Source organism: Cyprinodon tularosa, unplaced genomic scaffold, assembly GCF_016077235.1.
Source record: "Cyprinodon tularosa strain WSP-4 unplaced genomic scaffold, ASM1607723v1 ctg322, whole genome shotgun sequence".
In the NCBI taxonomy this organism is placed as follows: Eukaryota; Metazoa; Chordata; class Actinopteri; order Cyprinodontiformes; family Cyprinodontidae; genus Cyprinodon; species Cyprinodon tularosa.
In genome coordinates, this window is record NW_024039033.1 from 800,334 (window position 1) to 822,663 (window position 22,330).

The window sequence follows — 22,330 nt, forward strand, 5'->3', positions numbered from 1 at the left end:
TACAGTAATTTGGTTCTATGGTTGTTTAAAGTGCTTTATAAATAAAGTTGGTATGGTACGGTCAGAGCTCTAGTGTGTCAGCCCCAAAGTGAGTGAGGTTTACTCCTGGTTCCCTTTTAGTTTGTTTTTCTAGCGGGACTGCAGTCCTGTTCTGTTTTTTGTTCATTCTAACACTCACTGCAGTATTTTGGAGAAGGACTGATTCTTCTCCTGCAGGTCTACTGGACTATGGTATGGTGGAGCTGGGTCTGGTTCCTTGGATCCAAAGTAGGCATCTGTTTCTGCTTGAGGGATTCCCATTCGCTGGATGTAGATGTTTACCAGAAAGTCCAATTTTCTCTCCATGGACAGAACCTGGAGATAAAACAGACAGGATCTAGATCAGATTTTGGAAAGAAGAAGTGTCATGGTCTTCAGTGCTCTTACGGTTGGGGTAAAGTCTGAAATGTTTACCTGTTTCTCAACCTTCCCCAGGCGTCCCATCATGCTCGGGTCTTCAGGTAATTCTTCACTACCACCTTTAGGACGGTCTTTATCTGCAATTGGTGTTCCTCTTCCAACGATCTGATCCACCCTGCCAGGAGCCACACAGACACCTGTTCAGAGGTCATGGTTTTACAGGAGAAGAAGCGAAGCATCAAGATCCAGCTCCTTACCTGGCCTGAAGGTTCTTAATTCGGGCAAGCATGTCCAGGTGACCAGCCGAGTACTGCTCAATCACGTCCATGACGTCATAAGGTCGGAGGCTCTCCTTAAACTTCCTCTTAGATACCATGAAGCGCATGATGCTGAGACAGAAAGCAAAGAAGCAACAGTCACAACACCTGAACACAGAGAGCAGCAGGTTCTGCTATTGGTCTGGGGAAGTTTCAGAGGACCACATCTAGGATACTACGATCTGAGGGGAGGAATAGGATGGGTCTCCAAAAGTCTGAACCGATCCCACGGGTCCGCCTCCATAATACAGGATTTAGTTTAATAGGAGGAACTAGTCAGAATCTTTTGCCTGACCCACGGCTGTGGTTCTGTTCTTTAGGACAAAACCGAGGAAATTAGAGCAGCTGGACTTCAGAAAGCATCTGAGGTTTGCATTTCTTAAAACATGTGCAAACATGTTAGTACAAGGAGAGCAGATCTTCAAAAAAGGTGCAAAGTGATTTAGGATTGCGGGTCAGCAGACAGCAAGTGCAAACCTTTTGTTACATGTGTGCATTTATCAATAAACAGATTATATTCTAATGACCAAATCACGCAAAAAATGGGCAAATATATGCAAATCTAAACGTTTACCAAGTGCAAAACAATTTTTTTTATGAAATCTGAAATTGTTTCAACGACTGGGATTCAACGTTTGCACTTCAAGTGCAAACTGACATGCAAAAACTCCTGTGGTCACCGTGGACACAAAGTAGGGCTTGTTGTAACGTCAAACAACAGAGAGAGATTCTGTGCACATGCAAAAAAGTTTGGACTGTCAGAAAATAATAGTAGAATTATATTAATAAAGCAAAATGTGGCAGGTGGCACAAATGCAACTTTTGCTGTTTTTTGCTGGGGAGAGGGCTCCATTTTTTACTTGTGACTAGAGGGTTGTTGTTTTTTTTGCCCCCATATCTATAAAAAAGGCTTCACAATAAAAACTGTTTATGTTTTATTAGATTATTAAGGGCCTACCTTGTTTTGCAGTATAACAGTTCAAGCTCCTGTTGCGAGTTGGTGGAGATACATTTCTCTGTTTACAGCATAACCTGCTGTAGATCTGACTATAGAATCTTCTTTGTGTGTGTGTGTGTGTGTGTGTGGGGGGGGGGGGGGGGGGGGGTGGGGCTTTAATCAGTAGAAAAAGTTCTCATTTCTCAGTTCTCAGTTTTCAGTCACAGTCTCAGTCAGTGAATTAAAGAACAGGTGCATGAATTAGAGTGAGAGCAATATAAGAACCCTGTGAAGCCTGTAACCTGTTTGTCTGAAAGGAGAAATAAAGCAAGCAAAGAACTGGATTTTGACCCTTTTTGGACTGCGTAAGGCAGAATCCATGGTGCATCAGGTGGCTATTTGAGTTGAATTCACCTTTTGCTTTGATCACATCTTAAGTTTTTTTCATTTTAGTTTCGTACAAATAGTCACTACACATTGGTATTACTTTAATCATGGGTGGGCAATATCGGTCCTTGAGTGCCACTGTCCTGCAGCTTTTGCATGCATCCCTCCTCCAACATGCGTGAATCAAAAAGCTAAATTACATCTTTGGCATGTCCATGTTAAGCAGAAGCCCTTCCATTAATCATTTATTTGTTTGAACAATTATTTGTTCAAGACCCCTAACTTAAATAATCGATGTAATGTCATGTGGAATTTAGTTCCACTTATTTGGCATCTTTTTGAAGATCAAGTCCTTAGAACCTGGACAGGACCACAGAAACAAAACAAAGGCAGAAAACAGAGGTCCCAGTTTTGACTGCTCATCCAGAGTCTCGTTCCAGAAGGATTGGGATCTGAATCCTCAGAGGAAAACACACCGAATCACGGCCTATGCAATAATAAGAATACAACAGAACAAGCTGCAGGTAAACAGGACAAAACAAAAGGAAGAATGACGCTGAGTGACGTGAGTCTGACTGCTCTTACCCAACAGCTGATGATGACCTTTGACCCTGGCGTGAGCATAAATAAAACATAAGTAAATAAAAAAATAAATGTGAATAAAATCATGATCCAGTGCATAAAATAGCAAATAAAGAGTGAAGAAAGCGATGAATGGTTTGCAGGTGCAGCAGGGGAGTCTCTGTTGGACGGACTCATACCAGATGGCTCTGATGGTGACCTTTAACCCCGGCGTAAGGTCCTGAGGGACAAACTCACAGTGGCAGCTCTTGTTGTCATCTGCCATGTCTTCACCTGGCAGGCTGGCATCTGAAACAACAGCAGAGGTCGTTTAGTCCAGCTTTCTCACCGGAAACAACTACGACTTCCTGAAACACTTCATCATGTGACAGGAAGTCCAGAGGCCTAAAACAGCTGAGTCTTCCTTCCTGTGAGTGTGTGCGCTGACCTGGTGAACTCTTGTGTCTGAACTCTTCATCCTGCATCTCTATCAGCACTACAGGAGGAAGAGGAGAGAGGAAACAGCTTCATCAGCGGAAGATTAGCAGCAGCCCTGTGGATCAGCCAACCAACCAATGGAAAACAGGACATCAGTCATCAATCAGAGACGGGTCAAATGGGTTGGGTCTGGCCTCGGAGCAGTGCTTGGAAGTTGTCAGTATCTTACCTGGAGCAGAAACTCCATCTAGGAAACATCACAGAACCACTTGTTCACACAAGCTGCTGGGTCAGAATTAGGGCTGAAGAAGTGAAGCCTTCACTAAACACACCAGGACAACATCTGGATCATCAGAACCAACAGCCAACTTTCTTTGGGCCATTTGGTATCACACTGACAGACACGGAGGTCTAGAGGAAACCTCCACAGAAAGCAGAACGTACTGTTTAGCTCTCACCACCCATCCAGCTGAGGAAGACCTCACAAAGACAGAAAGAAAGCACGTCAAGCCTGGTATACACCACCTGGACTGGCCGGTTCAGAACAATGGAACCCTAGAAGTTGGTGTGCGAATGAAGAATCTGAGAAGTTGAGGATTTTCTTCAAATACGATATTTCAAGAATGAGCCAAACTGTAACCTCAGTCTGCAACCTGACTTATATAACAATACCAGACCTTCAGAACAGGACTTAACCTTTAAAATAGAACCTTTGCTTATAACACAAACAGAAAACAGGAAACTCTGCATACAGACAACTTTAAAATGTTCCCATATCCTGTCACTGTTTTCATTAGGCTAAGCCACCAGCTATATGAATGATGGGAAATGTAATTAAGGGTTAAGTTTAAAAGCAACAATCTCCAATATGGCGGCTTGTACCACATAACTTTATCTATTGCTATCTTCTAGTGTTGCACCGATACCAGTATCGGGCAGGGCCCCGATACTGCATTAAAATTGTGGTATCGCGAGTACCAACAAATAGTGTACCGATACCATTTTGAGAGCCATACGTTTATTCAACTATTGTCACCAATTCCAGGTAGGCAATAAAAAGTTCTACTGGATTCACTTTGTTTTAGTCTTTTTCCTGCTTCACAAAGGTAGGCAGCAGCTTGACAAAGCCATGATGGCAATTATTTTACATCCAAGTTATATGCAGTTCTTCATAGATACACACACATCAATTTCAAACAGATGGAATCGGTATCAGCAAATACTGCACAGCCAGGTATCGGGTATCGGTGCAGCAATACTATCTTCACATTGGAGACTTTTTGCGTTACAACTTAGTGCTTCTGGCTGAACTCTGCCCCTGCTTGCAGCAGCATGCCTCCACTCTGGCTTTCACAACTGCAGTTAATAGAGTTGCATGTTTTGATGTTGAAAGCCACCAACATGGATGGAGACCATGGGGTAAGCTGTTGGACCAGTTCTAACCATTTATCTCTGATGAAGACTGTTGATCTGTTTCCTCTCCAAACCTTCTCCTCCATTCTTCATCCTTTCTCCACTCGCTTCAGTTCCACCTCTGTTTTCTAGACTCCTATTTGTTGAATAATTTCTTATTGCTGCTCCATTGACAATTTAAATGTTCCTTTAAAGATTCACTGTTGTTTTTGTGGAACCTCCATGTTCTCCCTGTAATCCTGCAAAATGTTCTTATCAGATTCCAGAGGTATGTTCAGGTAATAGGTTGTAACCAGGTTTGTTTTTGCTGTGACCTGTTCAGATGCGGCCCACCCATGCTAGGCTCTGCAGGATGCAGCAGAGAACAGAAGGATGGGCTCTGAATTCTTCTTGTTTTTGCTTGAGATGGTTTAGGTTTGGAACTAGATAGAAAGGGACTTCATTGGATGACAAAATGAAGCCAGCACACATTTCAGTGATCCATCCTGATTCATAAGGGACAAAGTAGAAACCTGGGAGGAAACACAAGCTGCAGCTCTGCATGGACCTGGTACTGGCCTGATCTAGGCCCACCCACTCAGGTCCTTCTTCCACAGCTTTACTTTTATGCCTCAGTTTTCACCCCTGCAATGCTTTTAAGGTGATTGATCTCTTTGTTATCATCATCGTATCTCATCAGAGTCTTAGTCCACTCTTCATGAGATATGTTTGGATTAATGGTATTAACTGTTTTTTTTTAGATTAAACCCAACAAGAACTGAAGGGCTAGATCACAAAATCTAATAACTGTAAGGACATTTAAAAACTTTGTCTTCACTTTTTCCCCTCAGTGGCAACATGAGAGGTGACTCTTTGTAAAGTCTACTAATTTATTACTAATTTTTGTTTTAATTGTCAGCTTTAAGTACAGTATTCACCATCAATAATGTATGATTTTATTCTTAAAATCAGCTAGTCCTAACCTTGGTCGCATGAATTAGTCATAAAAAACTAGAGGCTTCTGACTGCTAGTCTGCTCCCAAAATCACCATCAACACATTTTTGTCAGGACCCCTGTCTTTGTGTTTGTATTTCTATGTTTGTCTCCCTTCATCCACCAGGAGGCGCCTGGTTCTGGTTCGCCTCCTCACACACCTGCTGATGGTTTCCTTGTTAAACGGAGTGTTCTTAAGTTGCTGCCTGCCACTACCTACGCCAGAGTGTTTGCCAGTTTAGGGTACTCTAGCCAAGCTGAGTTTTGCTGAGTCAGACTGAGTTTTTGTCAACCTGAGTTTAACTTTGTTTTTGTCTTTGCCTCTCGGCAGGAAGTCATCCTGCAAACTGGATTTCTCGGACCTTCTCTCCCTGGAAGGATCAACTGAGCTTCAAACTGAGCTGGGGTTCAAACAGGAGGTTTGGATCCACTTTCTCCAATAGATCGTTTGAGCTTCGCACTGAGAAAGGGATTCATCTCCACTATGACCCGTTCAAGTAGCGCAGGACTGAACTTTGTAAAATCATGACAATTTTCCCACTTTTACAAAAACAGACGAGACTGAGGTTATATAAGTTGTGATGTCTTTAAAATTATCAAATAGTTTGCAAGATCAATTTCTAATTAAACTTCTTAATAAAATGTTTACTTTTATGTCAGATAGATCTCTAAACATAATGAATACATCTCTAATAAATGCTTTTGCACCACAGTCTTTTAAATATCCTGTTTGTGATCTTGGTAGATCAGAGTTTGTGTGTAGTCTAGGATCAGAATGTTGAAGAAGAGCTTAACCCAACTCCAGCCTGTCTCACCTTCAGAGTTCTGGCGAGATGCTGCTCCACGGATCCTGAAGGCCTGCCTTGTTCGGCTGCGTTCTCCGAAGCTCCAACTCTTTGGAACCTTGCTTGGACTCTCATCCATACTGGGCTCTATGCTTGGAGACCGACGCAATGCCTGAACCCCGCTGGGAGTACCAGGACCAACACCCACTCCAGGACCTACACCACCTGGAGGGACCACTGGAGACATTAAAAGCAAGGTGGATCAAACTCTCTGGTGTTTCATCCAAGCAGGCAGTAAAAATGCTGAAACATAAGGTACAGCTTTGTCTTATGATCCCTAAAATCCTAAAATTGAGTGGAAGAAGCTTCTGGAAGAGGCTAACAGAAGTGGATCTCTACTCCCTCTAAGTCAAAAAGCAGAAACACAAAAGAGCTTGTGGAATGGGGTGAGCTGGTAATTGTTTCAGCAGGTTCCCATAGCAACACACAGATCTGCTTTTGGAAAATGTAAAAAATAAAAAAAAATAAAAATGTAAATCCCTTTATCGTCCCACAATGGGGAATTTAACCCATCCCATTGTTGAGCAGGGGGCTGCCATTGTGTGGTGCCAGGGGAGCAGTGTGGGGTTAAGGGTCTTGCTCAGGAATCCAGATTGAACCAGGTACTTCCAACCTTTTCAGTGCATAGCTCTATCCACTAGGCCAACACTCATGTTGTCATTAGCTGCATTTCGATTAACCATATAATTACGCAAACTCTAATAATGAAAACAAGAAAATCCATGCTTTTCGATGAAAAGTTCCTATGCTTTGATGGGCCGGTTTTTCAGTTGCATCAAAATTATTACAAGAGTAACGTGATCTACAACTGGACCTGGAGCGGCTTATTCGGATTTATGAGGAAACTGAGTAATTTTTAGTATTTAGTATTTTTATTTCTTTATAATGAGCACGATGAGCACTAGAGCCACGGCTGAACTATGGATATAATACTATAGTCACTACATTGTTGTTTTCAAGTGTTATTGCAAGAACAAACGCATCCAGGTGCAATTTTTATTGTATATTTTATTCAATGGAAATACTGGAATTACGAAAATTAGCATTTTTAAAATGAGCAGAATATCGACATAAATTTGAGCACATTTGTAATGGAAACAGACCGACTGTTCAGTTAGTCTGAGATTAGGTTTAACAGATTATTAATGGTTTGTTTTCAAACCGGTTCTACTTTTGGCCAAACATTCACCTTCATAAACATGATGAACTAATACCCACCGTGCTGAGGAGAACTTTTCCCTTTGGTCCCTGAGCTTCTTGGGGAAGAGAAGACTCTCTCTTTCAAACTCACCTTCTGACTGGAAAAACAAAATGAAGTTTGTTTTATTCGCAATCAAGAATATGTACCAACCAGACCTGAAGACTTATTAAGTACAACAAATCACCTGATGTTAGGGACATATTTAGAGCTACCCTTGACAAAGAAGGGTGTGGTTCTGTTGGTTTGGTCAGTGGTTGTAAGTGCCAGAAAAGACAGAATTGCATCAAAACAGAAAGTTCATCTGAGATAATGAACAAGCAATGTTCTGGTACTTATTTTTAGTCACAGTTAGTCCTACTGTTACTCTTCATTTAATAATGTTACGTTACCATGTTTTCATCCATATCATTTGGTTCTGTCAGCACTTCTGACTGTGATATTTGAGCAAATCTGGAAGAGCCATCTTAGTCTGAATGTAAACTATTAGTTTACAATCAAATTGAAATGAATCCCAGAGAGATCAGATGTTCAGTGGCCTGAAGATACAGTTTCTGTCCTGCAGCAGAAATCTAAAAGCATCTGAGTGAATCTGAACTCTTTTAAGAAGCAGAGCTGCAGACTGACCTTGGTGATGGCTCAGGCTGGACGTCCTTCCTGCAGACAGACACAAAGTTACATATTATCTTAATTCGTCTGAATACTCCATCATGTAAAAAGTGGAGAGACTTCTCACTGTTCTTGCAAGACTGTACCACTGCTGGTATGTATAAAAACACATGCAAACTTGTTAACATGCACAAAGCTGATGTAAAGGTAAAAAAAAAATTAGCTCATGTGAATTGAGCAGCACACCAGGTGCAAATCTACTTTGTGCCTTCCTGAGTATTTGGTCATAGCCCAATGACCAAATATATGGTCGGAGGATATGCAGCTATAGATTTTACCACAAACTAGAAAACAAATATTTCTGTTGATAAATGTGTTTTTTTTTTGTCATTTCTTTTTAAATAAGTATTACTATTCTTTTTTAGCTCTATCTATTTGCTGATTTGTATGGGTATGTCCGGTATGTGTGTCTTATCCTTCTATGAAATCCTTCAAAACACTTGAAACACACCAACTTATTGCAATTTTTTTGCCCACCCAATTAGGAGCCCATTATTTGGATTTCTTTGAATATCAAGGCGTTGGTGTTACACTGCAGCTAAAGTTCAGTTGATTAATTGGTGGTATGATCATATATTACATGGATTGCTAGCTTGGGCCCCTGCTGCAGCCATAGTGTCCCTGGGTAAGACACCTCACAAACCTTGCCTATTGTTGGTGGTCAAAGGCGAATGATTGCTTGATACAGAATGCTTTGATTTGTGTGAAATTTTACGAACCTAAATGAAAGTCCAGATTTATTCTTGAGGTTCCTCAGCAAGTCCAGCTGGTTAAGAGGAGGAATCAGCCTGCAGACAAACACAGACAGGATGAAGATACTGCAGGATAAGAGTTAAGGGCTGCAGAAATATTACTCTCACCTGTACATAGGGACAGACACTGTCCTCTCATAATAGTCCCAGGTGGAAGTCAGGTCAGTCCGGGTCAGATTTGTGGCATAGACTCTCCAGGCAGCCTTCAGGCACAGACATTCAATAAGTATCCAAAGATTTCATAAACAATTTGTTCTTCAACCTCGGAAAGAAGCCAGAATCTAGATCAATCTTTCAAAGCTTTGACCCACAGATCAATTAAAAAATGTCGTAGTTCAGAGGGGAGGCAATGGAAAAGGGAGGTAAACATAAAGGAAACCTCTGATCTCAGAGCAGTTAATGGCCTCTCTGAGTCATTGTGTTTATGTGGAAATAGGTTTTGGAAAAATGTGGGGGCTGGATTTGATGCAGAGTATTTAAAATGTTAGATGACTTGATTTTCAGCAGGAAAGAGATTATCAGTTTTAGGGCAATATGACCGGTTAGAATTGGATCATTGGATTATTTCCACTTTTATCACATCATCAGGGGAGTTATTTGACATTTTGGTAAAGGACGCATTTACTGCTGCTTATGTGTGTTGCTGAAGGGGGGAGGAAAACAAGCTCTGCTGATCCTGCATCCTTGCCAGAGGGGATTTCAGACAACGCTTCTGGCAATATTTCTTTCCAATGTGTGTCCGGATAACCTTCGGCTTCTGGTGGGAAAAATCTGAGATGTTCATTTATCATCTGTTTTATGCTTCACTGAGACTTGGTTTACTGAACTCAACCCAGACTCTGCATTGCAGCTGCCTTTGTTCCAGAGCAGACAGAGACACAGCATTACCAGGTAAAGCAAAGGGTACAGGTATGTAACCTGGATGACAGAGAATCTTCATCAGCATATATATGTATAATATCTGATTTTAAACTGTTTGTTTAACATCTTCTCTTTTGCCCTTCATATACAATACACTTTTAAATACTGGACTTTGGACTGCTAACACTCTATGGAATCTAAGGAAGATGCTGACGCTGTACAGATAAGCATGCAGGTGCAACGGTTAGGCTGAGATGGCAGGATTTCCTCACTGCGCTAAAAATTCTATCCACCAGGTGAATTACTGCTCTCCAGCCCAAAAAAATTCAAAATAGATGAACTGCTTCTCTAACACAGATCACCATGCATATTGCGGACATTTAAATTAACCCCCTATTTAATTAAAATAGGGGGTTAAAATTAAAAACAATGTGGCAGATTCTGTCTTTCCATCACCAAAGGTAGGTGTATAGATGTCATAGCGTTAAGGAAATGATGCAGCCCTTACTTTAGAGACATTATTCATTAACTGTAAACAATCTTATTCTCCGTGGGAGTTTTTCGACATTTGTTCCGGCTGCTGTTTATATTCCACCTCAGGCGAGTGTCAGTAAGGGCACACCTGGCAAACCAGGTATCTAAGATGGATAAAAATAAAAAATGTATAAATAAATCCAGACTTCCTGCTCATTGTTCTATTGGACTTTAACAGGGCAAACCTCGGCAGCAGCCTTCCAAAGCACAGACACCATATTAACAAAGAGAAGACCTTTGAAGTGGGAGCAGACTTTCGCATAAGCGGGCCAGAAGCCCATTGATTAGAGATCAAAGCAAAGAGACACTAAAAAACGAAACAAAAAACTGCTTCTCATGCAACCCTACATGAGGAAGCCTATGAAAACTCACTAACTACCTCGAGACAATCCCTTTGCAGGTACCCTACACAGGCAGAAGAACTTCATGATTTATAAACTACACAATCAAACCTTTCCAGTGCTCCAACTCCTTATTCAAACAGCCACCCCTCCCAGATATTTTGATTAAAGCCCATCAAAAGAATTATTTTCAGTTTATTTTGTAGTGTTTATTTTGTTAGCTTAATGGATTGATGGTTTCATTACTGTTAAAGTTTTTTAGTAAATTTAAATAGACTTCTGAAAACAATAAAACCTAAATTTGTCAGTTGTTGTCCTCAAAACTTGTATTTCTTTTGAAAAGTATGATTCTCAATAAATGATTTTGACACTGTTTGAAGGGGTTTATGAACATGTCAAACTGTTGTTACTATTCTTTTTTAGTCTGGAAAAAAAGTTCGAGAATAACTTTGGTTTTCGTGTCATTTGAACAAGTAGAATCTCCTTTTCCCAGTAACACGAAAATATCAATTTGTGATTCTAATTCAACCAGATCAGGGCAGGGATAAGGTTCTGTTGGATCTAATGGTCTCACCTTCTCTCATCTGAACCAATCACAAAACAGCTGTCAGTATCTACCTGTATGAGTCCAGCTGCAGGGTTCCGTCTTTTCTCAAAGTGTTTCTGCCTGTGCTGCTCCTGAACCTTCAAAGCAAATCCAGAGCCCAGAATTCCCTGGAAAGGAATCGGGTGACATGAATGAGCAGGTGTCTCAGGTAAGTCTAGGCAAAAACAGGCAGTCAATAACGTGGCTCACAGCTGGCAAAGCAAAGAAGGAAACTCCGATCAGTGTGAACGTCGCAGCCAGCAGACGTCCGTTCCAGGTGACAGGAAACTTGTCTCCGTATCCGATGGTCGTCAGGGTTATCTGACAAAGACATTAGGAGACGAATCAAATTCTCCTGCAGCAGGGAGACAACAGGCTGAGGAGCTCAGATAATACAGCTTTAAGATCCAGAGGAAACCTAAATTATCTGCACTGCAGCTGGATAAAATAATACCCTATAAAAACCAAGGAGGAACTCGTTTTCTGTGATGTAAAGTATTTTAAGTGTGCTTTCACCATAGTAGCATTGTAGATACATTGCTTACATTCATCAAAATTAAACATACTATACGGTTAAAGAGTTCTTATCTTCATTATAGCTAGATCCTCTCTAACATTAATTGAATGTCCTTAAACTGATGTTTACCATCAGATTGACTGGCTTTAGGGTCACAGCCACATTCTGGACCAAAGAAAGCAGAACCTAACCGTGAACCAGGGACATGACCCAGAGGTCAGCTGTTTGAACTCAAAGAAATCATTTCTCTTTGTGAGACAGGTGAACATTACACCAAAGGGCTGTCTTTAACTGTCTGTGAAGTTGTCTCACCAGTCCCCACCAGAGGGCATCAGCATAAGTCTCAAACTGCTCGTTGTCTTCTTTTTCAGCCAAATAAACCAGGAAACTGGCCAGGATGAGACACAGGAAGCCAATGTACCAGGCAGTGATGAGTTCCTGCAGACAGAGAGGAAACCAGTCATCTGATCAACCTTAATTCAAACCACCATAGATCAATTCATCCATCCGTCCCCACATCCATCCATGGATGAACATAAACATATCTTATTCCTTTGAAGACCTTGTGATGTCTCACCCTTCTCGTTTTGTTGTGGTAGCAGAAACTACGTCATGCATTAGACCAGAGCTTAATAAATTATAATCAATTAAGTTTTTATTACCAGAACCATTTCATTTTTCTGCTTCTTATTGTAACACCAGTCACCTTGCTGTGGGCGTAGACTACCGATCCTAGAAGTTTCCAGGTTCCTCCACGACGATCCATGCGGATCATCCGGAGAATCTGTAAGAACCGGAGGGACCTGATGGCAGATGTGGCAAAAACGTTTCCTTGAGTCCCAGCAGCCAGGACAGAGATGGAGGCTATGAGCACCATGATGTCTGCAGAGGAGAAGGTAAAAGAGAGATTTGAGACGAACTGAAGGAAAAACGTGTCAGAGCGTCTATTACAGAGCATCTGTCACTGTTACCACCACTATTCCAAACAACCTCAATAACTTGTTATATTCGTGCTGATTTTGTACAGTTTCTACCTTAGTCAGTTAAATAACATGCTGCTTGCATTTTGTACATCTCTGATGTTGCTGCTATTTTCAAATATCCATTACTGTAAAAATGTCCATAGCTGTATATTGGTTATTTATTCTCCAGGTGCATAGTATTTATATGATTAAAACAATTTACAGTGCAGAATTTTATTTTTCATCTTTTAACTCTTCCTTTTGCTGCTGTATGGAAGTAAATATGTGCCATCAGAATTTGAATAAAAATTACTTCTGAAATTTGAATGTTGTATATTAGTGCTTACTTTTTCAGTATTAAAATAAATTCAGAATATATTTTTAACCTAAAAAAAATTCAATGTCATTATTTGTACATTAAAAAAAAATTCAGTGTAATTTTTTTTTACATGGTTGCAATTTTCAGTTATTAAAAAATTCACATTCCTATTTCAAAGTGATAAAATTTTCAATATACATATTTTTCACAGTTTAAATTTTCAGTGTTAAAAAATTCAGCATATAAAAAATTCAACTTTTCAAAATTCAAATGCAATATTTTCGTTGTCCTCCAATTCAACTTGCTCAAATTCACTGTCTCAAATTCAGCGTCTAAAAATTCGCTGTAAAAATGGCCAAGGTTACTTCAGGTCACAGACATTAGCAATGGATGTCTGATTCCAACATCCACCTAATCACATGACACAACCGTCATATTGAAGAAGTACAAAGTTACACCCAGGCTGGCGACCATGGAGGCGAACTCAAACCCAACGGTGAGTTTAATGCTTTCATATTTCTGTAGTATATGTTATTTTGCGCATGAAGTTTGATACATTATATTAAAGCCTGATTTAAAACACTGGTTTGGGCCGTTGTTAATCTTACACCGTGTAGTGCCGGCATATTACTTCTCGCTACCTCCGAGCTAACAATACAGTAGCTGATCAGAGTGGGGTCGGAACTGTTCACAGCCCCTCTTTGAAGCACACAAGGCAGCCATATTAGCTTACTACATTAGCGGTAGCATCTCCTGAAAAATTACGACTTTACTAAGACTGCCTGGAAAAGTGGTATTTCTTTTTGAAATAAAACGGGGGAAATTGGGTCGGGGGGGGGGGGGGGGGGGGGATGCTCGGAGGTAATATGCCGGCACTACACGGTGTAAGATTAACAACGGCCCAAACCAGTGTTTTAAATCAGTCTTTAAGATAATGTATCAAACTTCATGCGCAAAATAAAATATACTACAGAAATATGAAAGCATTAAACTCACCGTTGGGTTTGAGTTCGCCTCCATGGTCGCCAGCCTGGGTGTAACTTTGTACTTCTTCAATATGATGGTTGTGTCACGTGATTAGGTGGATGTTGGAATCGGACATCCATTGCTAATGTCTGTGACCTGAAGTAACCTTGGCCATTTTTACAGCGAATTTTTAGACGCTGAATTTGAGACAGTGAATTTGAGCAAGTTGAATTGGAGGACAACGAAAATATTGCATTTGAATTTTGAAAAGTTGAATTTTTTATATGCTGAATTTTTTAACACTGAAATTTTAAACTGTGAAAAATATGTATATTGAAAATTTGATCACTTTGAAACAGGAATGTGAATTTTTTTAATAACTGAAAATTGTAACCATGTAAAATAAATTACACTGAATTTTTTTTTTAATGTACAAATAATGACACTGAATTTTTTTTAGGTTAAAAATATATTCTGAATTTATTTTAATACTGAAAAAGTAAGCACTAATATACAACATTCAAATTTCAGAGGTATTTTTTATTCAAATTCTGATGGCACATATTTACTTCCATACTGCTGTAAATGTCCCCCTTGTGGTACAATAAAGAGATTATCTATTCTATTCTATGAAAGGGGTAAAAAGATATAAGTAAATCTAAATAATTTATGTCTAAAAATAGGTCCACATTTGTGTGAAAATGTTTTCTATAATCTTTTTGCTGATGTAAACAACAGAATTTCCCCATTGTGGGACAATAAAGGGATTTTCTATTTTATTCTATTCTATTCTATTCTATTCTAAAACAAAAACCTCCAGAACTTTAAGACCAGCACCTCTCTCTAAAACTGGTTCTATGTGGAATTAAATCATTAAATAGCTTGATTTCATTCATTTATGTGATTTCATATCTTTTTTGGTTGAATGATAAAAACATTGGACCTTTCAGTTCCTTAAAATAAACATGTTTCAGACTGATAGCAAGAGATGGAGGTCCTGAAACTTACCGATGACACAGAATGGCTTTCTGGCAAATTTAAGTCTTCCTCTCCATCCTCTGTAGCGGCAGCAGCAACCGGCAGCCCAGATCCTCACCATGTACTCCACCCCAAATACCACGATAGTCACTACCTCCTGCATAGAGGCAGCACGTGGACAGGCGTTAGAAGACACTTCTAATGCTGGGACTACACACATTTTTTTAATGTGCATTCAGCCATTAAAATGGTGGAAGTTCAGTGAAAGTGAGAGCCTGAACATCCATGCCATGTGCAAAGTTTCCTGAACTTGATCTGCTACATACTAATGATTCTGGCAGAAACCAAAAGACTGACACTAGGGCTAAGAGGATTGTACTACTGCATGTAGAAAGCTCTGCTTTTCTAAAGTCTAAAAACACATTTATAAGAAAAAATGTGTGCAGTTAAAATGTAATGCATGACATTGACCTCTGAAGGCTCTGGGGTCTAAATCATGAAGGATTTGTTTGCCCCTGAAATGTGCATACATCAGCTTGCATGCAAAGTTTGTGATATATTTTTAGAAAACCTGACAAAATATGTTTTCCTCAAGGTAACTCTGACCCATGTGTATGCTCAATCTGTAAGCAGAAGAAACTGGTGGTGCAGAGGGCAAGGCAGCGGACTGAAGCTACAATGTATCATAGTTCCAATCAGACATTTAATTTCCCTCTATATTAATCATAGATTAATCCATCATAAGCATTTAAACCTATAGGGTTATGTGTGCTTGCACTGCTGATTTATAAATATACATGAGGACATCTCACTTTGATAAAGAAAAACTTAAATCTAAATCAGCTAAATATTCAAATGTTTCCTCCCATTCCTGTGAGAAGGCGAGAGGCAATCATACTGATTGATGTGAAAAAATGTAAATACTGTTGTGATGCTTGTGTGAATGCTGCATGATGGATGCATTGGTTCTGCAGGAAGACCTTGGAAATTGAAGAATCAAGAAGGAACAAGTTTTCAGGGCTTGACAAGGTTTCCCGGTCCATGATGATGTCTGACTTATACGCTGATTAGACTCCTTAGAGCATTGCTATAGGATGTTCTGAACAAGGTCCAATATCAGAGAGATCTACATTCCACACCCATTCTATCCCCGCTCATCACAGATGTTAAACAAATGAGGGCCAGTGAGCATAACTCCAATGTGCAATTAAAGGGAAGAGTAGCCCGGTGCACGGTTATAAAGAAACATATATAACATACAAAGCTCAGATTTATACAAACAAAAATATTGAATCATTTTAACTTCTTGTCAAAGTCTGTAATATCCATACTTTTAGCATGAATTTGACGTAGGTTTTTAAAAGTGAAGACTCTGAATAGTTATCTAGAACAAACAGTATCTAAACAAAGTAAATTTTCTTTGTTTAGATAAAAAATATAAAAAACATTTTCTTCAATTACTGTCCGCATTCATGCACACAACTTTTATCTAATTTCAGAATCGCATATTTTCAGAGTTTCCTAGTCTTAAATGCTGCTTTAGTTGAGGCAATAAACCAGCATGGGTGGGGGGAATGGTTTCATATTGTAATACATCTGTAGAGCAGACCTCAGAGTTTTTAGCAAAGATGGTTCAGGCTGAGATAAGGCACAGATCGTTCTAAGTCCCAGAACTTTGAAGGTATCAGAGGAAGGCCCTTCATCTCCTGAGCTGAGGAGGAGGTTTGAATTTAAAAGAAAAATGTTGTGATGACCTGATGAAGGAACCGCAGAAGAGGATTAGGGCCACTGAAAAAATAAAAAAAGTTAACTGATTTTTAGATTTTATTTCAGTATAGTATGGGAAAAAAGTCAGAATTCTGACTTTAATCTCAGGATTCAGACTTTTTTCTCAGAATTCTGATTGAATTCTGACAACTAACAAACATGTTAGCATCAAGCCATAGCAATGTCTGTTTTAGAAACTAGCTCTCTTGTTTTAACTACCTTCTGCTCTTCCATTAATGAAATAGCATCACCTGGGACCCCTCGGGTACGTAAAAAGTCACCTAATTGCGTCATTTTTCCACCAATGTGTCAATGGCCCTCTCAATCAACTCACATCTTTGTCAGTGAAGCTGAATGAACCTACATCTCTTCCTTCATGGTGCCCATCTACATTAACATCCAACATTCTGAGATTAAAGTCAGAATTCTGAGAAAAAATCCAGTAATTGTGAAATTGAAGTCAAAATTGTAATAAAAAGTCAGAATTCTGGACATAGTTAGTGCGCACGACCCATGTACGGAGGCCTTAGTCCTCGACGCAGCTGACCGTGGTTCGATCCGACCTGTGGTCCTTTGCTGCATGTCTCTCCTCTCTCTCTCATACCCCCTTTTCTGCCAGCCTACTGTCAGAAAAACAAGCCACTAGTGCTGTAAAAACTCCAAAAAAAGTCAGAATTATGAAAAAAAAATTGAGAATTATTACTTTTTTCTCATATTATACTGAAATAAAATGTCAAAATCAGTAAACTTTTTTTTTCAGCGGCCCTACAGTAATCATCTTCCGTAAGGAAAAGAAGGAAACAAAAAAGACATTTCTTTTTGTTTCATTTTGAATAGTAGCACTAACAAGCATATTCTTTAAAAAAGACACTAAATCCAACATGCATCTTTATCTTCATCATCACTACCTAACAGTCAGAGAACTGCACCAGCAGATATATTTAGCCTTAATTAATCACAATGACTGGTTCTGAATAAGGCCAAACTAACGAAGAGTACAAGCCTGTTACACTCACAGTAAAAGTTAGCATTAACTTTTTTCTTTTGTTTTTCTTTACCAGAATGTAGAGGGCATCTTCTGAGCTCTTTTCATACTCTTTGATGGTGGAGAACACAGACAGAACCAGGCAGGAGAAAACCAGCAGGAACCTGGACACAGACAATCAATAAACCCATGAAAACTGAGCCCAGATCAATAATTCAGAGCTTCATTCCAGCTGTTGTAATTGATCTGATATCTGTTTGCAGACTCAACTGCTTCTGAAATCTCTGAGCAGTGGTGAAAAAGCTTATTTACTATTCAATAATAAAATTAAATCTGCATAACTAAAATAAAAGAGGTAAATAAATAATGAGGTAAAAGCATTAGCAGACAGGTATGTGAGATGTTGACTGAGATCATTACACATAGGCATGGTAGATGAAGGCCCATCCTCGAGGTCTCTCCAGGACGTTGTACAGGAAGTTCTGCAGCCTCCTGTAGAGGGCGTTTCTTTTCGGAGGTTTCTTGCCTCCAGAAACGCTGCTGCGCTGACGACGAGGACCTTCATCTCCACCTGGAGAGAGAGATATTCCCTTTAATAAACAATCCTACCAAATGTTCAAAAAGGTTGCAGCAATAATGGTTATTGACCAACCACCATTGACCAGATGGCAGCTTGGTGAAAAGTTACAAAGAGCATAGGCCACTACATTTTAATTTCCCAATGCACGGATATGTTTTCTGATGAAAAACAAGTGCTAATATGGCCAAACCCTCACCAAAAAAGCCAAATTACATTTTCACTCATCAAAGTAAAATTAATACAAAAACCAGTCCATCCTACCAGGTAGCAGTGATGCTAACTCGATGGTTAGCATAAATAAAGTTCTATGTGAGTTAAAATCGTTCCATGTAGATTTTGGAACAAAGTTGGATCATATGGAACGCATTTGACTGACATATGGTAACCTTAGTCAACGTGATGGAGAAAAATTGGACCGTGATCAAATGAGATAATGATGCACGTTTAACATGAGCTGGCAGCTCATGCATGCTCAAAGTAGAACAATCACGTGAAAACAGGGAAAATCGCCTTCCTCTACTATGTTGCTGCTACTCCCTGGTGGTCTAGTGGTTCGGATTTTGCGCTTACGGTCGCAGCTCGATTCGAATCAGGGAACTTTGCTTTGAAGGGGAGTGGTGTCCTAGTGGTTATGGCATTACGCTTGGGTCTCGAACGTTCTAAAATCAAGACACGCTCCCACGGACTGCCACTCTGAGTCCCTGAGCAAGACCCTTAAGATTGCTCCCCAGCAGCAAGGGCAGGCTGAAGCCTATCATTGGTCTGCAAAGAGGGAGTCAGACTCTAAGTTTTATTTTCTTAAGGAACTGTACACCTCCAGGACTCTGAGGCAAGCAGGTAGTCCTGGAGGACACAAACAGTTTAAGACCTTCCTCAGAAGCCTGCAGTCCAGAACCTTAACCCATAAAAACAGCTTCTTCTCACCTGCTACAAGCCTCTTCAATTAGGCCTGGGTCTCACTGTGTCCTGCTGGAGTCTCAGCACATGTGTTTATGTATACTTTCATTATGTCTTTACACTCTTGTTTATTTTTAATAGCTGCCATGGTGCTCCTTCCATGTATGACAGCATGGGGTCCTGTCACTATGCCTCCAGTTGTTGATGTGTCTTGGGTACTTGGACATATTTATTTTAAATAAATATTTGTCTATCTATTGATGTAACATGTATGTTTGCCTGTCTATGAGAACTACCTTATTACTGAAAAACAAATTCCTTGTACATAGAAACCTTGCTTGGCACTAAAGCTTTTCCTGGTTTTGATTCTCCTTCCTGATGCTAAGACAGGTTACATAAAAAACATTGACAGATGGAACGATCTGCATCTTCTCAGGCTGGAGATAGGAGGGTAAACAAACACAAATTAATTTCATTAAGGACATGCTTCCTTGAAGGCTGGAGCTGAGCTGAAACCAGAGAAATCCTCTTCTTCCTCTTCAGCTTATAAGAAAAATAACTAAGGGATTTTACAGAAACCACATCCTCCAACATAACTTATGAAGATTATTAAACAATTGATCTTCTAACCGCTATAAGCTGCTCATATAAGTTTTCCCTGCTGTTTTATTTGCCGTTTTTATACATTTGATAACCCAGTGGGCTTTATTTAAGATGCACAACATGCTAATATATAATATAAACCTTAAGGGATAATTGTTTAAGACAATCACCAGTTTGTTATTTATTGTTGTTTCATTACAGATACATGCGAAATTAGATTATTTTCTTCTTTTGTAATTGTTGTGGTAAAGTTAGGGTGAAAAGCTGCTCCCAACACCTCACACTAAGGAGGAATATTCTTATAGTTAACTGTGATGTGAATGCGTGCATGGCTTCTTACCCAATTACCCATCACTATCCTCTTTTTCTTTCAAACAACTTCAGAGTTTTGATGAAGTGAAGCTCGCAATATTCAACGTCGTACTGCATGGGGCTTTCAAACTTGCAGTTTATAACATTTAATAAAGCACCTTAAATAAAAAGAAAATCATATTTGACTGTTTTAGACAGAAATCATTTAATGACCAGATAATGTCATACATGGCATTTACACTACCTATATATGTATTGGAGTTATTTCGATGCACAGAACCATACCTTTCTAAATTTCACACAGTATATGGGATCTATAGAGTAGATGCATTACAATGCAATGCATCTCATTATCATAGAAACCTAATTTTCAATATGTTTGGCCAAAATCAGGACCGACCTGCATTCTTTAAAAGCTTATATTTCATAATCTCCTCATAAAAAAATGTGAGCTTTTCTACAACTGTGCCCTGAGCCCAGAACTGTACAGATCTATTTAATCAAACCCAACTCACATATTAATGAGGGGATATTAATAAACAATGTTAAGGCCCTTAATTTGTCTTAAATACTGAGATATCAGAACTTAAACTAAAAGAACACTAATAATATTTTATCATATATAAAAGCCACTCACACATTGATTATTTTTGGATTTCTGTTCATCAAATATTAAAAAATGTTGGTGTAACAGTAAAATTCTAGCCAGACTGCACTGCTTATAAATGTTTACTGAGATAACTTTGTTTATCCCACAAATTATAGAATGCAAACCTACAGGACAAGCCATTAGCTAAAGATCTGTAAAAATGGATCAATGAATACTTTAAATTAAACCCTACTGAAATAGTAGCAAGCATTAGATGGGAGGCCTTCAAAGCTTTCATTAATGAGATCATAAGCTATTAAATAAAAAATAAAAATAACAATATCTAAAAACATTAGAAAAAATATGCTCGTTTTGAAACTATGTCATACATTTGGGACTAAAGTAACTGCGTAAAACTGGTGGGCACAGTAACTTTCTGTATCTTCAATCACCTTTAGACTTTTCTGTTGTAACAGTAGCTAGTGTAGTTTTCCAAACACTCCTGTTCACAAATTAGTGTCTACTGCTGATATTTGTTTATGAATATTTCTGCATCTGTTTGTGATTTGTTGATGTATAGAACAACATTACACTCTTTCACTTCAGTTTTGTCTTTGGACACACTCAGCTTTAAGTGGATAGTGTTTGGCACGCTGCACATAAATTTCCAGCAAGTCTGCAGAGTGCCAGCTGGGCAGTGGAGGTTTTTGCCAAGTACTGTTCCACCAGGATCTGTCTGCCGTTGTTGTTTGGAAGCAAACTGGTGAATACTTCCTGCTGCCGAACCAATTTTCACCTGCTATTCTCTTCAAAACATACTGAAGCAAAGCAAATCTGACGTCTAAGCATGTAGTTAGCGCTAGCTGCCTATCCATTATATCCAAAAACAGTGTCAAATCGCTAAATGCCAAAAATGCACTGGATAGCTTCATGTTAGATTTATTTTTCACTTGTGAACAATACTTAATATCAGCAACAAAATCCCTGAAAGACTTTTCTGATCTAGTCGAAATGCAGAGATGAGCATCTTCCTGACAAGTTGAAGAAACTGGAAGAAAGGATGTTTTTTTATTATTATTATTTCATTTAATTTATTATTTTTATTATTAAAATGTGTTACATATTTATTTACTTTTTATTTTTTTCTCTCTCTTTTATCCACCTTACTTTTATCTTTTTAAATATTTTATGCGTTTCTTTTTTTTTTTTTTATCTGTGATTTGTGAAATGTGAACGTGTGTGTGAAAGGTGTACTACTACTGCACAAAAATTGCCCATACTGGGAAAAATAAAAGCTACTGAACTTTTTTTTTCCTTTTCTTCCAGAAGAAACTGTAAGAAAGTCCTGGTAATAGACATTCTGGAGAACTGGGACAGTTCCATTGAAAAGTCAACTCACTCTGTCCACCAGGCTACCTAAGGAGAAACGTAGCCAAGAAAACCACCAGATAGTTAATACATAAGTGAATTGACTAATGGCCTAAAAAGGTAGGAAAATGCTTTCTTGTATACTCAGATTCCAGCTGGCTTTCTTTTTCTTTAATTTCTTCTGCTATTCATGGCCTCAAACCTCCCTGGTGCATAAATATTGAACGCCACCTCATGGTTATTGCTGGATTTGGGTCAGATTAAGGCAAAATACTC

General features: G+C 39.1%; 1 protein-coding gene across 4 annotated transcripts in view; it reads right to left on the reverse strand.

The window, feature by feature from the left end:
* LOC119788635 (potassium voltage-gated channel subfamily KQT member 2) overlaps positions 1 to 22,330 on the reverse strand; it is a 28,113-nt gene that overhangs the window by 3,125 nt on the left and 2,658 nt on the right. The window contains exons 2-18 of one of the 4 annotated variants that reach the window (XM_038293172.1): positions 18,126 to 18,276; positions 17,779 to 17,869; positions 14,984 to 15,110; positions 12,435 to 12,610; positions 12,041 to 12,166; positions 11,422 to 11,532; positions 11,244 to 11,339; positions 8,998 to 9,092; positions 8,857 to 8,925; positions 8,096 to 8,125; positions 7,489 to 7,568; positions 6,241 to 6,447; positions 3,050 to 3,097; positions 2,802 to 2,910; positions 657 to 788; positions 454 to 574; positions 179 to 354 (exon numbers count right to left, since the gene is read on the reverse strand). In XM_038293172.1, coding sequence (XP_038149100.1) covers positions 179 to 354; positions 454 to 574; positions 657 to 788; positions 2,802 to 2,910; positions 3,050 to 3,097; positions 6,241 to 6,447; positions 7,489 to 7,568; positions 8,096 to 8,125; positions 8,857 to 8,925; positions 8,998 to 9,092; positions 11,244 to 11,339; positions 11,422 to 11,532; positions 12,041 to 12,166; positions 12,435 to 12,610; positions 14,984 to 15,110; positions 17,779 to 17,869; positions 18,126 to 18,276 — 1,945 coding nt within the window. Of the gene's footprint in view, positions 1 to 178; positions 355 to 453; positions 575 to 656; positions 789 to 2,005; positions 2,528 to 2,625; positions 2,652 to 2,801; positions 2,911 to 3,049; positions 3,098 to 6,240; positions 6,448 to 7,488; positions 7,569 to 8,095; positions 8,126 to 8,856; positions 8,926 to 8,997; positions 9,093 to 11,243; positions 11,340 to 11,421; positions 11,533 to 12,040; positions 12,167 to 12,434; positions 12,611 to 14,983; positions 15,111 to 17,778; positions 17,870 to 18,125; positions 18,277 to 22,330 lie in introns of those variants that run through there. The other 3 variants (XR_005281497.1, XM_038293173.1, XM_038293174.1) reach the window with 3 other exon arrangements.